This window comes from Typopeltis vanoorti, chromosome 22, assembly GCF_054136105.1.
Source record: "Typopeltis vanoorti isolate ZY-2024b chromosome 22, IOZ_Tvanoo_1.0, whole genome shotgun sequence".
Classification (NCBI taxonomy): Eukaryota; Metazoa; Arthropoda; class Arachnida; order Uropygi; family Thelyphonidae; genus Typopeltis; species Typopeltis vanoorti.
The window spans coordinates 7,747,459-7,772,966 of NC_143570.1; the positions used below are offsets into that span (position 1 = coordinate 7,747,459).

The following is a 25,508-nucleotide window of genomic DNA, read 5'->3' on the forward strand; positions in this document are numbered from 1 at the left end:
TCCACCCTTTCACCCCTCTTAATTGCCATAGCCACACTTTCTATCGTTCCTCTAGGCAAACACTCCTCATGCATCCTATCTTGCACACCATGAATCATTGAGTCTCTATACATTGCACCTCTTACCACCCTGTTCCTCAATTGCTCACCTGCATCCCTCACTCTCTCTCTCTCTTCACTTTCTGTGTTCTCCCACTTACCTGCCTTCCTGACATCACTATCCCTGGTTCCAACACTTCCTCGCATTCTTCTCATTCCCTCTCTCCTACTGTTTCCATCTTCTACCATTCCCATAACTCTCTCTCCCACTGTTCCTATTCTCTCCTCTTCTATCATTCCCATAACTCTCTCTCTCATTTGCTCTCTTCCACTGATCCTATTCTCTCCTCTTCTATTTCAATATTACATGAGAGAATGCAGTCCACACGGTATGCACTCAACCAAGCTGATTTGTCATGTCTTGATTTACACTATACTCTATCTAACTGAATAGATGATGATCTATGATCTCGTTCAGATAAAATTCTTGTTTAGATAAAATCAAAAAAAAAAAAAAAACGTACTGTACAAGAAAATTTTTTAATCAAGAGTTACCCTACCCGATGAAAAGGTACTATTTAACATTTCTAATCATAACTTGAAATCAGCAAAAGCTAGCATTTTAAAGAAAGGGTTTAATTTTGCACTCATGCTAGAGCACATTCCTAAAACAGATACAATTTGCAATGTAGATCCTTTACTTTCTAACTCAAGCTGTTGCATTAGATTAAACTTATTAAAATTAGATTAAATTATTAGATTAGATTAAAATTAAATTAAAGACTGCAATCCTTTTTTCATCTGCTTATCCTCCTAAAAAGAACAACAGCTCCTTAGAAAAAAAGAGCACTTTCAAATTTAAAGAAGAACAAAGCTATTATAGTACTCAAGGCTGATAAAGGCAATTCAACTGTTATCTTGAATATAGCTGATTATATGTCCAAAATTTAAATTCTACTTTCTGACACCTCTACTTACACCCCATTAGATTAAGACCGTACTTGGACAAACAATATAGAAACAAATAACTTTTTAAGCAACATGACTATGTGGCCTACAGATCTTAAAAAAAAAAAAAAAGGGGTGAAATCTATGAACCCCTTAACTCCACAATTATATGGAATGCCCAAAGTACACAAGACTAATATTCCTCTTTGGCCTATTGTAGATGGCATTAGCTTGCCTACTTATTTGTTATTTAAACATCTGGCTAACCTTCTAAAGGAGCACATCAGACACATGGATGCCTACCTCAAAATTTGCAATACATAGTAGAAAAACTAGGAGAAATTTCGACCTTACCAACAGATATTCTATCTAGTTCTGGATATTGTAGAGTTGTTCACCAATGTTCGCTCATGAGCTGAGCATAGCGGATGTGTGTAAGAAGAGCTCCTGATTGAGATAAGAATTCTTGGAATAATTAAATATATATCAGTATTTGTTTGGGTAAGAGCTGCTGTAAACGTGCACTACCGGTATTATTATTGTGGTAGATTTTGTTTTGCTTAAACGTATTTACGAAATCATTATTATTAGACCTCAGAATAGTAACCGGCAGCAAACGCAAACATGGCGGCAGCTTTGTCATTCCATGATTTTAATTTAGATTTCAGTCGTTTCGTTAAGTGTGAGATGTATTATATGTATTCTTTCGATTACATAAATGATTTGTGGATGTTTAGGGCAGATGGAAGAAGTGTGTGTGTTCAAAGTGTGACCTTAATGAGGAATTGATGAATGCAAATATGAAATTGATGACAGAAAGTGTTAGTAGTGTCATGGGAAAAATGAGTGCACGTTTGAAGGAGAAGGATGGTGAGGAAGAGAGGCAAAAAAATGTTAAAAAATCAGTAAAAAAGAAAAAGAGTGATTTAAAAAACGTAACGGATGCAAAAAAGGATGAAAGTGAGGCGAGAGTAGCAGAGGGAAACGAAATTGAGAGAACAAATGAAACTGGAAATGGCGTGACACAGGAATCGAAAGAATGAATGATAGTGAAAGTTAGACGCATGTTGGACCGAAAGTACAGAAACAAAGAAGGATGAATGAGAGTAAAAGTGAGAAGAGGAGGTTGAGAGTTAGAAAGTTAGAAAGATTGAAGGATAGAGATTGGGTCGCAAGATTTGGAAGTTGATTTGGATTGGATGAGGAAAGAGATGAAATGGATGCAGAATGAAATTAAGAAAATTCAGGTAAAAGCTATTAAAGCAAACGATGGCACAAAAGAGTTAACGAAAGACGAGCGAGTGGCATTCTATGGCGACTACATTATTAAAGGTGTGCTAGATGATAAGATACACAAGGTATGTTTCCAGGCGGTAGAATGAGTAGAGTGATTGAGGCATTGGATATGAGGTGGGAGCGAGAAAAGAGTTAATAGTATTAATAGGTATGAATGATTTGACATAAGACAAAGAGAGTGTCAGATTGGATATCAGGAGGCTGCTTAGAAGGATAAAAGAGAATAGTGTGACAGGAAGGGTAGTCAGCGTGTTGCCTGGGTATGACTGTGGTGAAATGAGGTGGAGAGCAAGGATTATGAATGATATGCTGGCTGAAATGTGTGATGAGACAGGAGTACAGTTTATTAATGTTTGGAATGAGTTTGAGGGAAAAAGTGAGCTGTATGGGAGCGATGGACTGCATTTGAGTGGTTATGGTGTGAGTCGCTTGGAGAGACTGCTGCTGGAAGGTAGAGAAGTGAGTAGAGAGAATGAATCAGAGCAAGCAGGAATTGATGTGGAAGAGCAGGAGAGAAAGACAGGAGAGATGGAAGAGATGGTTATGAATGGAGAAGTGAGTAGAATGAGTATAGAAAATGAGAGAATGGGTGTGCAAGAGGAGCAAGGAAATGGAGAGGCTCAGGGTGGACAGGGGTACACAGCGTGAGAAACGTGGATGCTCCAAGAGGAGGTGAGAGCATATGTAGGCAGGAAAGGAATGGAATGACCAGGGATCAAGAGGAAACAATTGGAATTGAAAAGGGTTCTGAAATGAAGAAGCAGAAAGGGAAATGACCCCAGTCTAGCATGGAGAGATCACATCAAGTGAGTGGTATCAGTGGAACTAGCTGTAGATCCAGAACTGAGCTGTTGTGTTTGTGCACCAATGCTAGAAGTATAAGAAACAAGGCAGGTGAAATGGTTGCACTAATTGCATCTGTTCAACCAAAGATTGTCAGAATAAGTGAGACATGGTTGGAAGAGGATAACATCCTGACAGGAATAGAGAAGGAAGGGTATGTTTCGTGAGGATAGAAGGGGTAAAAAGGGAGGGGGAGTACTATTGATGATAGAGAAAGAGTTATGTCCATACAAAGTAGAGATGCAAGAGGGAAATAGTGCTAGTGGTTTTGAAGCAGTATGGTGTGAGATAGAGGATAGAGGTGAATACTCATATACTTGGTGGGATGTTGTTATAGACCAGGTAATGTGGATGGTGGTGATAATGAAATGTATAATCAAATTAGCTAAGCAAATAAGAAAAGGGTGATCATTATGGGTGATTTTAATTATGGAAATATAGACTGGAATGATGAGATAGCAACTGGAAGTAAAGAAAATGATTTTCTTGAGTTTTTGAGGGATAACTACTTCAGACATTATGTAACAGAGGGAACACGAGGATTGAGGGTCTTGAATTTGGTCATCTCATCAGAGAATATAATCATAAATGAGGTGTCAAATCATCCACCAGATGGTGAGAGTGACCATGAGGTGATTACTTGGGTGGTTGCCAGCAGTGTGAGGACCTCTGTGAGAAGAGGGTATATGTGGAACTACAAGGGGGGGGGGGGTGATTATGAAGAGCTCAGGAGACAGCTTGAGAGTGTAGCATGGAAATGAGGAGTTATCTGGAAAAGAGATCAATGCAGCTTGGAGGATTTTCAAAAATTGCCTAAACGCAATGTCTAAATGTATTCCAAGGTGACAAGGTTAAATAAGATAGGTGTGACATGGATGAATGCAGCTTGGAGGATTTTCAAAAATTGCCTAAACGCAATGTCTAAATGTATTCCAAGGTGACAAGGTTAAATAAGATAGGTGTGACATGGATGAATAAAGAGTTAAGCATGCGATACACAGAAAAAGGGCATTGTGGAGGCAGCATAAGAGAAGTGGAAATAACCAATTCCATGAGGTCTACAAAGACCAGGCAAGGAGGGTGACTTGGTTGGTGAGGGTAGCTAAAGAGAGGTATGAACAGCAGTTAGCTAATGAAGCCAAAAAGAATAGCAAGGAGTTCTTTTGATATGTAGCCAGCAAAAGAAAGAATGATTATGGAAGGATGACATTGATTGGTATAAAGACAGCTGTTGAGGAAAGTGTGGTGGAGACACTTAATGAGCAGTTCATAAAGTTCTTTCAATCTTGTGAATGTGACTTCATGGAGAGATTGAGAGCAGTTGATGATGAGGAAGAGAGACTGACTGTAAGTGAGCAAGAGGTGTATGAGGAGTTGAGTAAACTAGATGTTAATAAGGCTGTGGGACTTGATAATATATCACCACGTATTCTGAAAGAATGTGCCAGGGAGTTGACACCTACCTTGACATATTTTTTTAATATGAGTCTTGCACTCGGTCAAGTTCCTAAGGAGTTGAAGGAGGGCAAGATTGTGCCACTTCATAAAGGAGGTGATCGAACTCAACCATCAAACTCTAGGCCTATCTGTGTGCCTGGTGTTGTGGTTAAGTTGTTGGAGAAGCTTGTGAGAACTAGGATCCAGAGTTGGGTTGATAACAACGGTATTATCTTTGATGGAAGCATGGATTTGCTAAAGGGAGGTCATGTTTTAGTAATCTACTTACTTATTACAATAAAGTGACTGCTTCCTTCGACAGAGGAGAAGGATACAGAGTAATATACTTGGATTTCGTAAAAGCTTTTGATAGAGAGTACCTCATGATAAATTGACAGTCAAACTAGAGCAGATGGGGTTGGATATTAGATTAGTGCATTGGATTGGAGACTGGCTATTTGATAGGTATCAACAAGTTGTGTATGGGGGTGCGATATCCAGGAAAAGGAAAGTCACTAGTGGAGTGCCTCAGGGGTCTGTTTTAGGGCCATTACTATTTAACTTGTATATTAATGATATTGGCAAAGATTTGGATGGAGATATTCAGTTGTTTGCAGATGATGCAAAGTTGGGACGAACCATACCATAAAGAGTAGTGAAGATGTTGTGGCCTTGCAAGAAGACTTGAATAAATTGAGTGATTGGGCACAGAAATGGGGATGCGAGTTCAATGTTGCAAAATGTAAGGTTTTAAAATTTGGAAAACAAAGATGGGATGCAGAATTTATGCTTGGTGAGGATATATTGTTGGAGGTGGAGGAAATAAGAGATCTGGGGTGATAGTGGATAAGGATCTAAAATTTAGGGGACACATAGCCAAAATTCTGAAGACAACACAAAGGCTTCTGGGAATGATGGCGGAGGACACTGACATGTAGAAGTAGGGAGATTCTTGTTCCGTTGTATAAGGCTTTGATTAGGCCACACATGGACTATTGTGCCCAGATTTGGTCACCTGGTTTTCAGCAAGATGAAGAGATGTTGGAAAGGGTCAAAAGGCAACTGACTAAAGTAGTTTCTGACTTCTGGAATGTTGAGTATGAGGAAAGATTGAGAAGATGTAATTTGCAGAGTCTGGTGGACAGGAGGACGAGGGGAGATATGATAGAGATCTCCAAGTTGGTAAGGGGTTGTTATAGGATCAGTGTTGGAGTAGTTCTACAGAAAATAGTGGGAGATCAGGGGAGAACCAGAGGTCATCCCTGGAAACTGTATAAAGAGGATGTGAGTAGGGGAGCGAGAGACAGTTTTTTTTTCGTGCAGAGTTGTAAATGATTGAAATGCCTTGCCTGAGAGCATGGTGTCTGCAAGGAGTTTGAGTGTGTTTAAGACACAGTGTGATGAGCTATGTGTGTGATAAAGGGACTTCCCAGATGAGTCTTTGGCTCCATGAGGTCTTGGGGGTAATAATAATAATAATGTTTCTGCAGATGAAGTTATGACACGCATAGATAATCTGTTCCCTCATTATGTCTCCCAACTATTTAGACATTGTCTCAACTCAAATTTTTTTTCCTATGGAATGGGAAAATCTGCAGACAACTATCTGGATTTGCAATGGGAAGGCCTCTGTATCCTCCATGTGCTGACTTAATCATGGAAAACTTTGAAAAAGATGTCTTACTATCTACAAATCCTAAACTGTCACTTTGGCAGAGATATGTAGATGACATACTTATAATATGGAAACACAATGTAGCTGAGTTACAAGATTTTCTTTCATTAATTAACTCCTTCCACCATAATATTAAATTCGCTTTAGAACTTGAAATTGAAGGAAAATTACCTTTCCTAGATGTTCTAATTTTGAAAAAAGCAGAAGGAGGCCTCTCTCTCTAACATATACCATAATCCAATTCACACAGGTCATTACCTACATTCCACTTCATTGTACCATATATCACAAAAATTATGTATCATACACATACTGAAAAAATGGCAATCTCTGTTACAGGAGATGAAGAAACACTAAAAGAAGCATTACAATCTCTTCTTCAACTATTAGTGAGCAATGGTATGAAGAATACTATTCTCTACTCCTTCTCCACAAATGATCGCTGACATTTGGTTTCCATCCTTTATATTGGCAAACTTTCTCTCAAAATTGCCAATCTCCTGAAATCTCATGACATAAGAGCAGCCTTCAAACCCACTGTGACTGCACGAGCTCTGTTACATTCACCTAAGGATCACATCCCTTTTAACAAGCATCCTGAAGTTTACAATATTCCATGTTCTTGTGAACTTTGGAAATTAGACAAAAAGAGCATATTGGAGATGTCAACAACAACAGTGAAGACAGTGCAGGCCTAGTGTTCCATTTCTTCCACACTTCACCACAATACTGAATGGGATGAGAGTTCCATGTCTTATACAGAAGAAAACTTCAGTGCCCACAACATCAAAGAGGCCATGATGGTAATCCTCTCACAAGCCATTCTCAAGAGAAATGATTTTATGTAACATTTGGAAGTCACTTATTAGATCTTTCAACACATCAGACTAATGTTTCTGCCAACTATCATGCACACCTGCTGAACAATGACTGACCCAAGACAACTTCCATACTCTGTATGTTTCTGTTTTTTTATTTTTGTGTAACAGTTCCTATATACTCTGCTTTTAGTTATGTAATGGTTCATGTTTATCACTTATTGTATATTTTTTTGTTCTTCCTAACCCAGAAGAAGTCACCAGTATATGTGGTAAAACTAGTACGTTTGATTAAATATCTATTATGACCTATTTTCACTGTGAAAAAAAATTGTGGTGAAACAGACGACATGTATTTTATAAGCAATATTAGACCATTTTTATTATCATTATTTTTTTGTTGTCATTATTTATTAGTGATATTACATTTTGCTTCGAACATAACATAAAACAGTAAAATAGTGATAGATAAAATATTAGAACAAGTAAATACTTGCAGATATCTCATCATCATTCTTTCTTTCTTTCTGATATGTAAGATGCAATTTATCATATGAAGATAAATGAAAAAGATATAGATATCAAAATATCAATTTTTGTTAAATTAAATGGCATAATAAATAAAATATATAAGCCATCCCTACACAAAAAAAAAAACCATACTAAAGTCAACTTTATTATATGGAGGTGAAACATGAACTACAAGAAAGAAAGATGAAAAACAAATTCTAACAGCAGAAATGAAATTTCTCAGAAAAGCAGCTGCATATACCAAGTGGGACTAAAATAAATGAAGAAAATTTACAATCTCTAATTATAAACTCAATTAAATTATTACATAAGTAAATATAAACAAAAATAGATAGACCATTTAAGTCAAATGGACAATGGCAGACTATCAAAATTACTGTACAGATATAAAAATAAATGGAAAAAAGAAGGGAAGACCATGATGGCATGAGACCAGAACAGATTACTTGGCCTAAAATCCATAACAGGAAGAAGATACTGGGGTTATATGTTGCTATTATGGTGGCAGCTAATCCACTGGTCAATAATCTATTTTCACTGCTACAAACCGAAAAGAGGAATAGGATGGGAATAGAATGAGAAATAGCTGGACCAGCAAAAATTTCTTTGAGTTCCAGTACATCACTAATGGCCATCTGCTGGACATCATTATGTTTTGGAAAGGGGAGGGATGAAAGAGGTGGGTGCAAGTTTCAATCCACCAAAAATGGATTGTGTGGGAGGGAATACATTTCTTCAGTAATGATAAAGCAGAGTAAGAAACTGATATCATGCATGACATCATTTTGTAGCAAAGGAAGTTGACTATTTCTGCAGCTATTAGCATAAAAGTGAAACAAAATTGTGGTGAAACAGACGACATTTCTACTATCAATCATTTGATATTCTGTTACTATTCCCCTGCCTTGAGTGAGTGACTGCTGTTTGATCTCACATACCCTTAATCCAGATGCAAGTAATATGTCATAATTGGTGTGACTTCCCTGACAGGTAAGGGCAGTGAATTAGCCACTCTATGGTCACACCATTATATGCTTCTAGCATAATAATAAGCAAAACAGTGGTGGCATGTTGTTGCAATTGGCAATGAAAACTGTCATCTAATACTTACACATACATCCATGATAAAGCAAGATTTAAATGCGCAGTCTGTTAGCAGTGAAGTGGAGCCTTTACTAATTTGATCATCCAAGTGAGAAGTAAAATAAAAATAAATAAATAAATAAAAATTGAGTTAACCAAATGTCTGAGGTTTGATTCATTCTTAAAATAACTGATTTCAGATAACATTATTATCTACTACACAAATTGAATAATAAAAAGTAATGATATTTTCATAAATAAGAAATATATTCCGAGTATTTTTCTATTTTTTATTCAATATATATCACAAAAGAAAATCATTTTAAAGCATTTTCACTATGGATTTATGCATTTTGCAACATGAAGAATATGTAACTAATTCAAAAATTTAATGAAATCAGAACTGGGAAAAGTATTCTAAAAAAAAAAAATGTGCTTCAAGTTCCACATATTAGTTTTCAAAAGTACTACCTACAAGACAGAAGACAAACCTAATTTCATCCTAAGTTTGCTGACTTATACTAGAAACAAATTTTTTTCTTCTTTTCATTGCCCTTTCAAGAAGAAGTATCAAAAGAAGTTTCTTCACCCACCAGCAAGAAATGATTAATGATAAATTATTCAATTTTAAATAAAACAATAAGTAGCATTTTGTATAAATTTAACTTTAAAACTAAAGAACTAAAATTCTAAAAATATATAACTTACCCCTTGAGTTATTCTCACAATTTTGCTATAAAAATTATCTGTTGCAACTTCTTCACTCTTTATTTCATTAGGATTTTTGTTGTCACAAAACTCATCTCGAACAAGATCTAAACTTTCAAATTCTGAAATTTTTTTCTCTTGCTGTTTGTTGTACTTCGAAAAGTTATTTAGTGACATTTTCTTGGCCTTAAGAGGCAATCTAGCATTTGCATTTTGATCTAATTCTGGATATTGATCATGATCTGTTATATCCAGAAAAAAATCCACTTTATTTTCTGGTACCAGTGGAGATGTAGACTGACCAGTTATTAAATTATGGAATTCTGGTGTTAACAAATTTATTTTTCCTTCTGAGATAATCACTGGTGTCTTTAATCCCTTTTTTTTATTCTTTTTCTTCCCTTTTTTAATTTTTGCATCATTATTTTTTAGTTCCTTGCTTTGCTCTTTTTCTAATGTTCTATCAGTATGTTTTAACTGTAATTCTTGCTTTGTTTTACAAGACTTAGAAGTAAAGTTTGTTTTTTCTGTATGAAATCTATCATTCTGTGTGGCCTTCTGAGAATCATTTCTCTCAATCATAAATGGATACTGTGATTTCATTCTATTTTTCACAGACTTGGATTTTCTGGCATTACCACTGCAGTGTTCATTATCAACAATTTGACATACTTGTACACTCTTTTTATAATTTTCTTTTACATCATAAGACTTACAATCTGCATGAAAAATTCTGTTTTTTGATGGTATATAATTTTTTTTGCAATTTACATGATATTCTAAAGGTTGATTTTCTGGTATCAGTGTTGATTCAGACAGGTTAAAGTTTTTGTCTTTGACACCTGCCTTCAACTTTTCTGAATATGAACTCTGTGAGTACTGATATTTTTCTACAGGATATTCTATGACAGGGTACTGATAGCAGTTTCCTGATGATGATGGCAAATCAGGAAACTCATCTAAACTATTTACAAACTCAGGTAAAGAATTATTAATATCTTCACTTTTTAATATTAGTTTTTCTTTTTTCATTTTATTATATTTCTGTCCTGATGACCAAATCATGTCAACAGGTAACTTCTCTGTGCTGCAATTTGAACTGCTTGGTTGCTCGTTTTCACTTTTCTTCTCTATAAAATAGATAAATATAATTTAGCAAGTTTAATTAAAAATATTACATATTATTCATTCAAATTATATATAAAAAATTTTGGTTACACACAAAAGATAGGTGTTTTGTTTTTAACACATATTTACAAAAGGATCAACACACACACACAGAGTATATATAAGGTGCAAGTGCATCCTATAAATGACAATATTTACAATATTTATACTGCTGCAGTTACATGCAATATTTTGCAATGGCAATAGCAATCTCCTGCTATTGTCATGTAAGAAATTAACAATTGTCAATTTTAAAAAAAATCAAATGCAGATCTAAACCACTGCTATTTAGCATACAAATGCCAATCAACTGAAATGACTGCACTATAACAACTTTTTCAAGCACTGTATAAGTCTTTAAATGAGGCTTTGAATATGTTACATATAACGTTTTGATGGCTATCTTGAATTCTGATGAGATCAAGTTTGAGTTTGTTCCAATAGTGATTTTTCACTGTGTACATCTAGTTCCCAGGCAAAAACAGCAGGACCTTGTTTAACTGGGAAATGCCCTGGTGATCCCAAAAGTCAGACAATATACACTCATGAGCAGTTGAATTAGAGATACTTGCCATGTTGGAGAAATGGTACTGCGGTCAACCTGGAGAATGGAAATAGTGCCACGTGGCATGTGATGGGGATGTCATCAGACCTTGTACTGACCGTCTGAGTAGTAGTTGAGCACAGAATAGGGAAGACTCGAGATCTCAGCAAATTCGATCGTGGCCAGATAGTCGGAGCCAGACGTATGAGGCACCCCATCTCCGAAGTCATGAAGGCACTGGGCTTTTCATGGGCCACTGTGTCAAGAGTGTACCGTGAGTACATGGAATCGGGTAAAACCCCAGCCGCCAGGGAAAACTGCTGTGGTGTACAACGTGTCGATAACAGGGGATGCCGTTGGCTAGCTCAGATGGTAACAGCGGATAGATGGGCCACAGCTCACTCGCCAATTCAATGCTGGACAACAACAACATGTGAGCTGCCACACCATCCAGAACCATCTTCTCGCTATGGGGTACAGAAGCCACCGCCTGACTAGGGTATCTCTGCTCACCGCATGTCACAAGGCACAATGATTAGCATGGGTGAAGGAACACCACCGTCGAACTCCCAACACATGGAAAAAGGTCGCCTGGACTGATGAGTCGAAGTACATGTTGGTACATGCCGAGTATGGGGTATGAATGCATCGCCAAGCACATGAAGCGATGGATCCCTCGTGCCAGTAGGGTACAGTTCAGGCCGGTAGTGGTGGTGGTATCCTCATATGGGGATTGTTTATGTGGGATGAAATGGGTCCTCTGGTACATCTACCATCGTCCTTCACCAGCGAACGATACAGAGACCTGTTATCAGATCATGTGCACCCATTTCTGTGGTTTTACCCCAGAGACAAATGCCTTTTCCATGGCATTTGTTCAAAAGAGAGAAAGAACTGCAAGAAGCTCCTTGCTGATCAATGACAGCAAAACTTTATTCCAACAGTCATTTATTAGCAGCAAGGAGAATTAAAGGTAGCTTAGGAGATGAGCATTAGTGTTTTTCCATGATTTTAGAAAAAACTAAAAGAGTGAAACCGGATGCAATCAGACTGCATATTTGTCACCCTTCTTAGAAATGGGTTGAAGGACTAATTTTCAGGTTACAGAATAGACATCACTAGAATAGGAGAAAATAAAAAGACAGGAGAAAAGAACTAAAAAGAACTGGAGAAATGCCCTCAGGACTAGGAGCCTTTTTGATATCCAGTTAGAATAAGATTCTTCTGATTTCTTTCTGGCAAAAAACCAAAGGGGGACATTTAATGTTGTGTATTTGGAATGACAGAAGGACATTTACCAAGATAATTTATGCAAGAATTTGAGGAAAAGTAAGAATTCAGAAAATTAGCTTTCTCTGTTAAGTAATGTAATAGAACCAACCAAATATAAGAACATGTTAGACAAGTAGCTGCCAGGTGTTGTGGAAAAAAATTAGAGAGCATGACTGTTACTTGGACATGATACAAGTTTCTTGCCTTTAACCCTTCCAAAATCAGTTTTGGAAATGTGCTGAAAGTCTGCTTGCAGCTATTTTAGGATCTGGTATAAGCAGAAAATTTAAATGGAAATTTTGATTATAGTCAATTGTGGTATACCCAATTCTTTTCTAGCCTTGGCACACTTCTTGGAGAACAAAGAATTAGATAATGGATGAGAATTTAAAGTGAAATGGGTGATAATATATCCATACCAATAAGATTTGCTTCAGTGATGTAAATGTCTGATGTTGGATTGTTTTCAGAAGCCTGAAAATGACAAATATTTAACAAGGCATGAAAGTCAGGAGGATGATCTCATTTGGCTTTCTTGCAATGCAGATAACACGTGGATGACTGCATGAGTGTTGGTTCATGGGAGAGGAAAAAAAAATCAACACTAGATTGTGATCTGAAGTGCCTAGAAGACAACATATAGAGGTCACTAGTCAGGAAGAGATCTAGAATGTTTGGAGAGTGGTTGGGGTTATCTAGTACCTTGATAAGCATTATGGTAGAGATGAAGACAACAAATGAATCTGATAAAAATGGGACAGAGATTTTTAGCCAAAGAAGATCAATGAAGATGATATTCTAATCTGGAAACTCTGACATGGTGAATCAGAATGAACATATGCACAAGTGCCACCTTTTACAGACTGGAGATGAAAGTGAACATCACTGAGGATGGAACTAAAACCATGTTTATTTGTCAAAGTAAATCTGGAGAGATTTGGGAAGTTTGCCTTTATCTGCACATAATCTATTTCTCTTTACTTGACTTTACATAGTGATTAAATTGAGATAAAATTGGGAGAGACATGGAATATACAGTAATGGCTTTGTTACTAAGCTACACACTAGATAATTTTACCTGCTCTGCAAATGGTGCTTGGCCGTGTTGTCCCTGTCCGGACAATTCATCGCAGGAAATTTAATCGTGGGAAAAATTAATCACACGAAAATTCATCACGGATATATATGTGAAAAAAAAATTTTAATAGAAAATAAAGAAAATAATTTGTAACAGATGGAGGTTGTATTTATTTTAAGATTCGGATTTTTATGAATTTATAAAATAATTGCTTGACAAAAATAATTATCTTGGATCAAGTTCTGGGAGAATAAAATGTATTGGCAACTAAGATAATTAACAAAAAAAAAATTATAGCAGCATTGTTCTCCAGAGTGATACTATCTTGAGTGAAATAATATGAAAGGATCGCTTATTTGCACTGCAATTAAAAATTATAATTATACAATAAAACAAGACAAAAATAAATGTAACTTGCAGGTAATATAATTTAGATTCCAGTTACTGAGCAAACGGCAAGCAACTGCGTTTCTGGCAATAGGTAACTGAACATAGCTACATATGCGAGGTAATATGGTTAAGTGTTCTCGTCAGTGTGACGGATTATTGCGCCTTCTAATGGATATCACAGTCAAATGCACTTGACATCCATGTTTTTTCAACAGGTGGTCTGACTCGTATCCAGGATTTGGTGGATGTATATATATATATATATATATACACGTCCTGGTTGGCTGGGAGGTTAACTCTGCAGAGGTTGCAGTTGAAAAAATTGCAGCTTAGGCCAGTTGTATCTGAGAGATACATTCATTACTAGTATGTGCTGAAATGTGATAAAAAAAACACTAAAAATATAATACATGATGGTTTATTTATTTTCAGTTACAATCTAGAAATTATGAAAAAAAGAAACAAATAAAAAAAAACTGAACCAATACTATACCAACATCGGAGTTCGCGGTATCTCTCAGATACAATTTACTATCAAATATCACACACCTCTACATAACACGTCTTAAACCAAACTGACTTAAATTTTTTAGCAAATAATGCTTTCAGCGAATTTTTTCTGCAATAAATTTTCATCTCGATGAATTTTCCCCCGTGATGATTTTTCCTCATGATGAATTTTCCCCACGATGAATTGTCCGTGAACCGTTATCCCTACATTTTGGCAGAATAGTGGTAACCATATTCATAATCTGACCTAGAAGTTTCCTAATGCATTACTATTGGGTTCAGAGCAGTATGCTATCTAGCAGCCAGTTAGCAGAATAACTGTTTTGAAGATATACCCTTGAAAAGAAGAAATGTTAGGTCTCTCTGTGATATTGATATCTGACATAATTCTGAAAACATCATACATGTTGCATATTGGAAGAAATCAGGGGGAGGTAACCGACTTTCCTCTGAAATCTAAGTATGATTTTTTGGTTACTTTGAGCTTCCAAGAAGCAAAACGGTGGCATTACATCATACAATGAAACTCATTCTTCACCTTGACTCATTCTTTCCTGACACATCGCACGTGGGCATACAGACATTACATTACCATTCACTGTGGTGCCCTCAGGAACAAATTTGCAGTGGATAATTCCAGTTAAAAAAAAAAAACAAGGACCATTGTCTTGACAAGTGATTTTTACAACCTGACTTTCTTCTGCTGAGGAGATGTTCCCCATGTTATTCCATGCTCTGGTGTTTCATTTCCAGATCAAACTGAACACACCAACTTTCATCACTGGTGACAATTCTTTGCAACACATCACGATCTTGATCAACTCCATGGATGAAATTTTGACAACACAAAATTTGTGTTGTCAAATTTTCAATTTCAAATTGATGGCACAAACCTTCCTCTTGTGCAAATCTCTTTCTAAGATTAATCTGGCCATTTCCTTACCAACACCAAGCTGTACAGTGAGTAGTCTAGTGGTTATTTGTTTGTCATGGGCAACAATTTACCTAGCTTTCACCACATTTTCATTTGTCTGTGCAGAAATTGGCAGACCACAGCATGATACATCCTCCTCCTCCAGGGAATTCCCCCCCTCTTTAAACGTTAACCAGCAGGACACTTGTACATGGCTCAGACAGTCAACTGGTTTAAACTTTTTTTTTTAGGTCTTGGTACACTTCTGTAGCAGTTTTTCCTAATTTACAGTAAAATTTTATCACAGCTCTTTGCTCCAATGATGCAATTACACGCTTCACTCACACACTTACTTCAACGGTTGCCACAAGAAAACTGATGCACGTCTGACTCGAAAGTTGCACTTACAATTATAATACACTCTACCAGTGAAAACTATAAACACATTTGTTACTTTTATTCAAAGAGCTGTCCTGTAAAAAAAAGAAATCAATCTCATTATGTAATGGGCACACTGTGTAGGCAGGATTATCATAAAAATAAATACATTTAAAAAAAAACAAAAAACAAAGATGTTTATATAAAAACAACATGATTCTATGTAACAGTGCCGAACAATAGGACGATAATAAAAGTTTTTTATAATTAATATTCTAGTATACGTTATCATTTCCTGAAAAATTAAAAGCTACTCTCCTGCTCACATCCTCTTTATAAAGCTTCCACGGATGGCCTCTAATTCTAACCATGCCTCCCTCTACTCTATGAAATATCTTCTCCAAATTAACAACCCTTCACTAACTTATATGTCTCAATCACGTCCCCCTTTTCTTTTATTCAGGCTCTATAAGTTACATTCCCTCAATCTCTTCTCATATCTGACATTCCACAGACCTGACACTATCTTAGTAAACCTTCTCTGTACCTTCTCCAATACATCTTCATCCCCCTGAAAACCAGATGACCAAATCTGTGTACAGTAGTTCATATGCGGCGTGATCAAAGCTTCATAGAGGAGAACCATAACTTCTTTGCTTCTGCATGTCAATGTCCTTCTGATATTGCCATAATCGGTAGGCATGTTCTTACAATTTTAGCAATGTGATCCATTGAGTCTCTGTTCACCATCACTTCCAGATCTTTCATCTCCTTCAAAATTTCTCCATTAATTCTATTCTCTGCATCCCAACCTTGCCTACTAAATTTCAAGACCATTTCTTTGCATCATTAAACTGATAGCTCAAATCATTTGCCCATTCAAATAGTCTATTCAAATCCTCTTGCAAGGCCAAAACATCTGCTCTACTTCTCATAGCCCTTCCTAACTTTGCATCATCAGCAAACAGGCACATATGTCCAGTTAATTTGGTCCTAATGCCATTAATGTACAAGTTAAACAATAATGGTCCAAAAATAGAACAATCCCTGTGGCACTCCACTAGTGATCTTCCTCTTTTTTGGATACCACTACTCTATACATAATCTGCTAATACCTGTCTGACAACCAATCAGCCATTAAACTCAGTAGTCTTTTATCTAATCCTATCTGTTTCAGTTTAGCTACTAGCTTGTCATGTGGCAGGTTATATTCTTATTATTATCATCATCGTAAATTATAAATTATGATATTTGTAAATTTATATCATCATAAATATCATAAATTACTATTATGATCAAACCACCTATGACAGTGATTTAAACTTTTCAATTTATTATTATTAAGAGAGACCCCTAGGGAGTCAGACTCATCGAGAGAGGCCACATACTACACAAACCAGCTATTATACTTATTCTTGAATTCATCCACACTGCTTGCACTCACAAAATCCAATGGCAATCCATTCCAATCATGCACCACCCTCTGAGAGAAAAATCTAGCCCTTACACCCTTCTTGGTGGCCTTCATTCTCAGCTTCCAAGGATGCCCTCTCGTCCTTTCCCCACCCTTCATAAATTGAAAAATCCCATTCAATTGAAATCCTGTATGACCCTTTCAGCAGTTTGTAAGTCTCAATCATATCACCCCTCTTTCTCCTGTTTGCTAGTGTCTGCAGTCTACAAATTCTCAATCTATCTTCATAATCAGTATTCCACAATCCTGATATCATTTTTAACGCTCACCTTTGTACTCTCTCCAATATACCAGAATCACAATGGAAACCAGGAGACCAGACCTGCACACAATAGTCCAAGTCAGGTCTTATCAAGGCCTTGTAAAAAGGCAAAATATCTTTACATGTGAACATTCATTTCAGCATTGAAATTATCTTTTGAGTTTTTTATTATGTTGGAGGTTTAATGGATTTTTTACAACACTCAAAAAGAATTAAAATAGAATTTAATACTTCCTATATTTCGTCCTAGTCACTAGGACATCTACGGGGATTACAAAGACAATTAATGTAACATGCACACAAAAACTTACAATACCGTATTGTAAGTTTTTGTGTGCATGTTACATTAATTGTCTTTGTAATCCCCGTAGATGTCCTAGTGACTAGGACGAAATATAGGAAGTATTAAATTCTATTTTAATTCTTTTTGAGTGTTGTAAAAAATCCATTAAACCTCCAACATAATGTCCTCACAGCACTTAAGCCTCTACACAAGTATCTTTTGAGTTGTATTTGCAATCTTTTGCTAGCCCCTAAACTTCAACTTCCTATCTATTAACACTCCAAGATCCCTAGCCTAATCCCACCAATATAATATGACATTGGATATCTAATCATGCCAAAGTGAATGATTTACATTTGCTGACACTGAACTGACACCCATTTTCCCATGCCCACAATTCCAGCCTATTCAAATCATTCTGCAAAGACTGCATATCAGCAGCATTCCTGATTACCCTACCTATCTGCATCATCAGCAAATAGCTGTATGTCACTTGTCAAATCCTTCCCAATATCATTAATGTACAGATTGAATAACAGTGGACCAAGCACCGATCCTTGTGGTAAACCACTTATTTTTTTTTTTTAACCTTTGTACTGGTTAAAAAAAAAAAAAATGTGGGCAGTACTACCCTTACATCACACCCAGACATCTCATCCAGACTTGATATAGGCCAAAGCCTTTACAAGTGTTTTACCCTGTGCCTGTTCTAGTTATCATTGTAGTCATTCTCTAGTGGCAATGGCATGCCACCAGTGTGCCCTGTAGGGCTCTTAAGGAAAGAACTTTTATATCCTTTTGCATAAGCCCAAGCTGTTTTAAGTCCTTATAACTTATCTGCACTCCATATGCCATGTAAAGAGATGGTGGTGCTGGTAAACCTCGGAGTTGCCCCATGTTCCTCCTGTATTCTTACTAACTAGATCTTGGTTATTTTTATAATAATTTACTTTATTATTATGGCTATAGGCTAGTGGGTGCCCTGTTCCCACCACCTGGGCATCAACTACCAAAACATCACCAACTCTTCTAATCACTAAGTCTGGCTTACGCAAACCCGCAGAGGTCCTATAATGTGGTTCCACCGCAGTTTCCCAACCTTTGTTCTTAAAGCAGTTGTTCAGAATGGAGACCACGGCATCATGCCTCCTCACGCGGACCCCATGGGTGCGGAAGCAAACACTGGGCTAAATGAGACAATGTCTCACCGTAGTGACAGCCAGCCCTACAGTTGGAGTCATCACTACCCCCATCGAGCTGTGCAGGCTCAAGTAGGCAGGGCATTGATCCTAGTCCTGAACAGGTCAATATACTCGAACCCAGGGAGGAGTCTGGTGCCATCCCGTACTCAATCATGCTGGGGAGGCACCAGATATGACTCTTTTAAAGGAGCACCATCTACAGAACAGTGCAACAGAGATGCCCATCTCTTGTGTTCTGCGAGTACTGACTCGATTAAAGTACCTTGATAATGGGACCAGCCTTTAGCCCGCCTAAAAGTCTTCTTGTATTAATGGGCTATAGAAAGCCTCTCTGCAGATAGGGGAAGAAGATAGTTCTAACTGCGCGATTCTTGGCAGCCGCAGGTGTGGGATCAGCCATCTAAGTGATGGAACCCCAAGTCCACCATCCTTCACCCTCACATAGAAATATGCAGTAGGAGTGTCAGGTGGCAGTCGGAGCCATGATCTCATGGCTGAATGGATAGCCCTGTCCATTCAGGACAGTACCGAGATATATGTCCTACCAAGCACCGACTTGTGGTAAAAGCGAGGTAGAAGATAGTGGGAAAGGAGAAACAGTCTTTGCTGGAGCTTGAGAGGAGCTTTCTTCAAAGAAGCGATCCCAGCTTCTAGGATAGAAGGGACAGAAGACCTTCCCTTTGGGGTGAACATGATACCGAGGTATCTCCACTCTTCCAGGATGGTCAAAGCATGCAATGGCCCTCCGTGAAGGGAAAATGCTATAGTCTCGACCTTAAGCTTCTTGTCACGACCAGAGAGGACAAGAGATAAAGAGCAGGACTTCTCTACATTAATAGAAAGGCCTCGAATAGAGAAGAAGTCAACTGCCCGGCCAAGGAGTTTCTGCAAGCCTATCTTAGTAGAGGCCACGAGAATAAGATCGTCCGCAAAGGCCATAGTATTAAAGGAAGAAGCATCTAGAGAGTAGCCTATATGGCTAGGAAGAGAATGAAGAAACTAATCTATGACGCAGTTAAAGAGAAGGGGAGATAGAGGATCACCCTGGCGAACACCCCGCACTGCGGGAATAGAAGTTGCACAGGGAGACCCTGTAGTGATAGCGATGGAGCTACCCAAGTATAGCTCCATAACATAGGAAAGAAAGGATTCTGGACATCCAGCAATACACAGCGCTCGAAGGAGAGCAGGAAGGGAGACGCTATCAAAGGCCTTTAGGAGGTCCAGCGACGCCATATATTATTATTATTATTATTATTCAGGCCTCCATGGAGTCAAAAGACTCATCGTGGGAGGTCCTTCTTAAGAAATACAAAGTCTATTAAGACTCATCGAGGGGAGGTCCCCCCAAGAAACACAAAGTCTATCATACCACTCTTTAAACTCAATGACCGTTCTCACTCTCACCACTCCATCAAGCAATGCATTCCATGGTTCAACCACCCTTCGTGCAAAGAAACCACTCCTCACCCTCTTGCTTACAGTTTTCTTTCGTAACTTCCAGGAGGTAAGTGGCGTCGGGAATCAGAGAGAAGATATATATATTCTTGTCACAGCCGTCCGAAGGGGCAAAAGCTCTCTCTATAATCATGCTGTATATGTTGCCGAAGCCGTTTAACTAATATTTTATGACAGAGTCTAAGTAACACAGGGGAGATGGTAATAGGTCTAAATTCTGATGCACAGCTTGAAGTTTCTTTCTTCGGAATGAAGATAGTTCTTAAAGCACGTAAGTATGGTGGTATTACTTTACTGGAAAGAAGAATATCAACTAAGTCTTGAAGAATCTTCAACGGCACCTTCCGAAGCCTAGACGCAGGAAAGCCATCAGGTCCAGAGGCAGAGAAATTGGATGGAAGAGCTGCTTTAATATCCTGGATGGAGACAGGCTGGTATATTTGAAGGGCAGGAAAGACCTCAATATTGTAGGTTGGTCATCATAATCAGGGAAGTGTGGAGGTGGAGCAGAAAAGACTGTACTCCAGAATTTGACAAAATCATCATGCAAGTCTGCTAGAGGTGGAGGGGGAAGCACCGTCAAGGATGGTTTTGGCACACTGCCCTCTATTCTTTTTATAGAAGGCCTGCATAGCTGCATAAGTCCTCTTCCTCTGGTTCCTATTTGACAAAGTCATTGTAAAATGAGACGTAAGCTGATGTTGGAAGCATTAAGTGTTCAGAGAATTCAGTGTGCAGGTAGTCATTCAACTGATCTGTGATATCCATTCCCAGAAGGTGAGTCTGGATGAGATATTTAAGAATTTGATGGTTATATTCTGGAAGAGGAGGATCATCTAGAGATGATGTCAGTCTGAGAATCAAAGCTGCTTCTTCAACAGCAAGATGGTGGCTGGAAGATGAAGAGAGGCAGGGACAGGAGATACGGAGATATTACCTGTGGTGGATGGCTGCCAATTCTTGAAGTATTTGTAACTGGCTTAACATCTATGACACTTGATGGCATCCAAGGATCTTAATGAGAATGCCTTAAATAAAGCCTCATTGATTTTCTTTATCCCTTGAGCCGTCAACTCGATCTCATGAGTGGCGAGGATCTTTTCTTCTTCGGCAGTCCAACATTCTTTGATGCGCTCTGTTCTTATTGCAGCATTGGCTTCGGTGAATGTTTCGAGGTGTGATGCACACCAAGGACGACTGCAGTAGAGAATGCACGATCGCAGACCTGACATATGAAGTGTCTGAGATTGGGAACTCCTTGACCGCCAGAACAAGCATGATGAGAACTTGAATAAATGGGTTGATGACAGTCTTTGCAGAGCTTTCTTTTAACTTTTTTCCTGAGGACGCTGCTGGAACAGGTGGCAGGATCACCTCCAAACAAGAAACAGACTTCTGGATTCACACTCGACAAGTTTCCTGGCTCCAGCCTATAAGAGTCGGAGCCTTCATCTGATGAGTTATTCCAAGTGAGGAAACTTAACCCTACCCTTAAACCTTGCAGACTCAGATCCCCCGTATACCACTTTTTGATATCTGTCAGTCAGCCGTCCTCTTATCCATGCTAATTTTGTATAACCCAAACCTTTTTTCTCCAATTAATACAGCAGTCTATCATATTGTATTCTGTCAAAGCCTTAGCAAAAGTTGCTAAAACATAACCTTCCCTTAGTAAATCTATGTTTTTCATTGCAAAGTAGAGATTCACTGTCAACACATTTCTGAATCCAGGCCCTAACTAATTTTTCCAAAATCTTCACCACCACCACCACTCCTGAGATACTAATTGGTCGATAGTTTGCTACATCGGTCTTTGTACCACACTTCTGCAATGGAATTACCATACATTCTTTCCATTCCTGCGGAAACTTCCCTGTTCTGAGACTCATATTAAACATCCTGGTCAAAGGAATGATCAATTCAGCTGAACACTCTTTTAGCACACATGCTAATATTCCATCAGACCCTATTGCTGAAATCTTATTCAGTTTGTGCAACAGCTCTAATACCTCGGCCTCACACACCTGCGTTTCTTCATCTAGTGAAGAGGTAACAGTAAGCTCAATGTTGCGTTCACCAGGTTGACAGCTTTTAACGAAATGAGCAATCATTAACTGAACAACCTCTTCTGCATCTGTAACCCTCATGCCATCTGGATTTAGAAGAGTTATTCTTTCATATTCATTTCTTTTTTTACTTGCAGCATATCGATAGAATTCTTGCAGGCTGTCTTTAGCACGCAGAGCCAGTATCTTTTCATAATCAGACTTTGCTTTCGTTACAACCGTTGTGACTATTCTAGCCTGCTGCTTATAACGTTCATAACAGATGTCATCTTTATGCAAACGGTATTCCTTCCACATTATCCTTTTCTTACGAATCTCTTGCTTAATAAGATTACACATCCATTTGACTCCTACTCTATTTATTCTTCGAACTCTCAGGACACATTCCGATATCACATCATTTAAGTATTGTTTAAATGCTTCCCCATACACTGTCGATATCCTTTCCATCCAGCAACCAATCCCATTCCACTGAACTCAGTATACTCCTCAGTTGGTCATAATTTCCTGCTTTGTAGTTCAACATGTAACCTTTTCTGAATGGAACATTCATAAACTCAGTCACTTCCCAAGTGAGTACCGCATGATCACTGTCACCAAATGGAAGCAGAATAGTTACATCTTTAACTGAAACGCCCTCTGACACTATAAACAAATCTAGCACTCTTGACCTTGAGTTCCTTCTGTCACATGCTGCTTGAGGAAGTTGTCCCGCAACAGCTTAATAAATGCATTTTCATTCTTCTCATGAGATTCTACTGCTACCCAATCAATATTTGGATAATTAAAGCCTCCCATTATGTAAATGTAATGTAATTCCCTTAGTAAATGTATGTTTTTCACGCTCACCTTTTCTATTTGGTGATGCATTTCTTCATCACCAGTAACCGATCCACCAGGTTTGTAACAACACCTCACAATGTAATTTGTCTTGTTCGATTCCACTTCACACCAGATGGCTTCAAATTCACTGCCACATGAAATATTGTTAGTAGTATTACTACATTCATAGGTCTCAACTCTAACTGGATTTAAGTCAACCAATATCATTAGCAGAACGTCCTCTCCTCTGCTATCCATTCTATCCTTCCTAAAAATATTGTACCCATCACACTCGATACCAGTTAATAGGTCTGATTCTGATAGCCAGGTCTCACTAATTCTGAGGTTGCAACATGTTGACTAAGGCAACAAACTCTACCCCTTTATTTCTGATACTCTTAGCATTCGTGTACAGACATAACAGTCTACCTGTTATGTCTGTGCTTCCCCCTCTATACAAGACTATACTAAAGAACATTCTTTAGTATAGTCTTGTTTGCAGTCTACCTGACCCAATTGGACAACTTGCAGATCTCTATTCTTCTGCAATGCCTTACACATGTAGACATCTTTGCACACACATGATGGGTCTGAACCATACAAACAGAAACCCGAAATCATTCTCACCTCATCAACATTTCCATGACAAAGCCCATTCCCATCATGAACACAGTTATATACCATTTTCGCTCTTACACTCACATTCACACCATTCCTCCCTTTATAATTTAGTTTCCCTGCCTCTCTGTGTTAGGTCTCATACCAGTTATTAGTTTTTCCAGACTCCTGATACCAAACGAATTCAGGTGTAGGCCATCCCTCTTATATAAATCCAATCTTCCCTCAAATTCGTCTACATAGCCTATGCATCGAATAGTTTGTCATCATAGCCCTTCTTTTTAATTCATTTTTGTCATAGCGAGGTAAAATACTAACGATTTTCACTTTCCCACTCTTCACTCTCACCTCTTCCAGCAACCCTTTCATGTCCTCTCGCATACTGAACTTATCAGCAATTAAATTGTTCGTACCTACTACAACTACGATTTCATTTACTTTTCTTTTCTGTTTTTAAATTAGTTGTGTTATATTTTAAATTTTCGCTCCAGGAAAACTCGATGTTATAACTCTCTCATCTATAGCATGTTTTATTATAGAGTCACCATACCAAATAATTTCTTTCTTTTTACTAACAACGTCACTTACCTGATTTTCGTTATTTCCTGACTTACCTGTTTCCTTGCTTTGTTGTTTCTTATTTTCCTGTTCATTTTTCTTTTTCTCCCTATGCTCATTTAAACGTCTCTCAACTTTTTGCAATTCCTGCGTTGTCTCTCTGATGATCTGCTTCAACTTCACTATTTTGGCAGTTTATTCATTTTCGTTAACCTCCTCCATATGCACAATAACCTCATTGGCAGGGCTAACCTTCTTGTTCTCGCCTGCAGTACCTTTTTTTAGCATTATCGTTCTTGCCCTTTTTTGGCGCCATTTTAAACGTATACTAAATATTAAAATGTCCTAATAAAAATATATGATAAAATACTACATATACTATAAAATACTAAAATGTACACTAGAATACTACAAAACACTAATTTTCCAAGGGAAAACACAATAAAAACAGACAAAAATCACCAAGTTTACAGGAGCACTAAATTCGCAGACCAACCACTATGTATCCTCAAACCCCTAGTATTTTTGGTATTTTTTAAAAAAAATAAAAACACAAAAAAATTCAAAAAAATATTTTCAAAAATTTTCAAGATCTACAAACTACAAAAACTTTTCTAAACCTTATATAATTTTCTGATAATAGTAGAAAAATTTATGCAACTTAGCTGTTGTGCTGCTATTCAATATTATTTAGTCTTTAATAAAAATAATATTTTCATTAAACAGTTGTTGCTAAATAACTGACATTTATCACATTCCCATTCATAATGAACTTCTGATTACCATTACCAAATGAATGAAAGACTTAAATTTAGCAGGGTAAAAAAACAGGCAAACAATTAAATAAAATAGCTAAATCTTACTTGATTTATTTTTCTGGGCAGCAGTTATTTTACACTCTAATTCATTGTCTTGAAAAGTATCACAATGACAATTTGATGATGTAATTAATGGGCAGTTTCCATTATCATCTTTAATTCTAGCCTTGTAATAATAAATAAATAATACTATATTTGTAAGTTGCTAAAACAAATTATACATAAACTTCAATACTCAGATTTTTACATTAATATTAATAAATGCAATAAAATGTTTGATACAAACCGGAAACAATATACAAAACTGAATAGTTTGAC

General features: G+C 37.4%; 1 protein-coding gene across 3 annotated transcripts in view; it reads right to left on the reverse strand.

Annotated features, from left to right (window-relative positions):
* Sbp2 (SECIS-binding protein 2) overlaps positions 1-25,508 on the reverse strand; it is a 320,992-nt gene that overhangs the window by 252,332 nt on the left and 43,152 nt on the right. For all 3 annotated transcript variants that reach the window (XM_090411737.1, XM_090411736.1, XM_090411738.1), the window contains 2 exons: positions 25,236-25,356; positions 9,378-10,507 (listed from right to left, as the gene is read on the reverse strand). In XM_090411737.1, the coding sequence (XP_090267863.1) occupies positions 9,378-10,507; positions 25,236-25,356 (1,251 nt within the window). The remainder of the gene's footprint in view (positions 1-9,377; positions 10,508-25,235; positions 25,357-25,508) is intronic.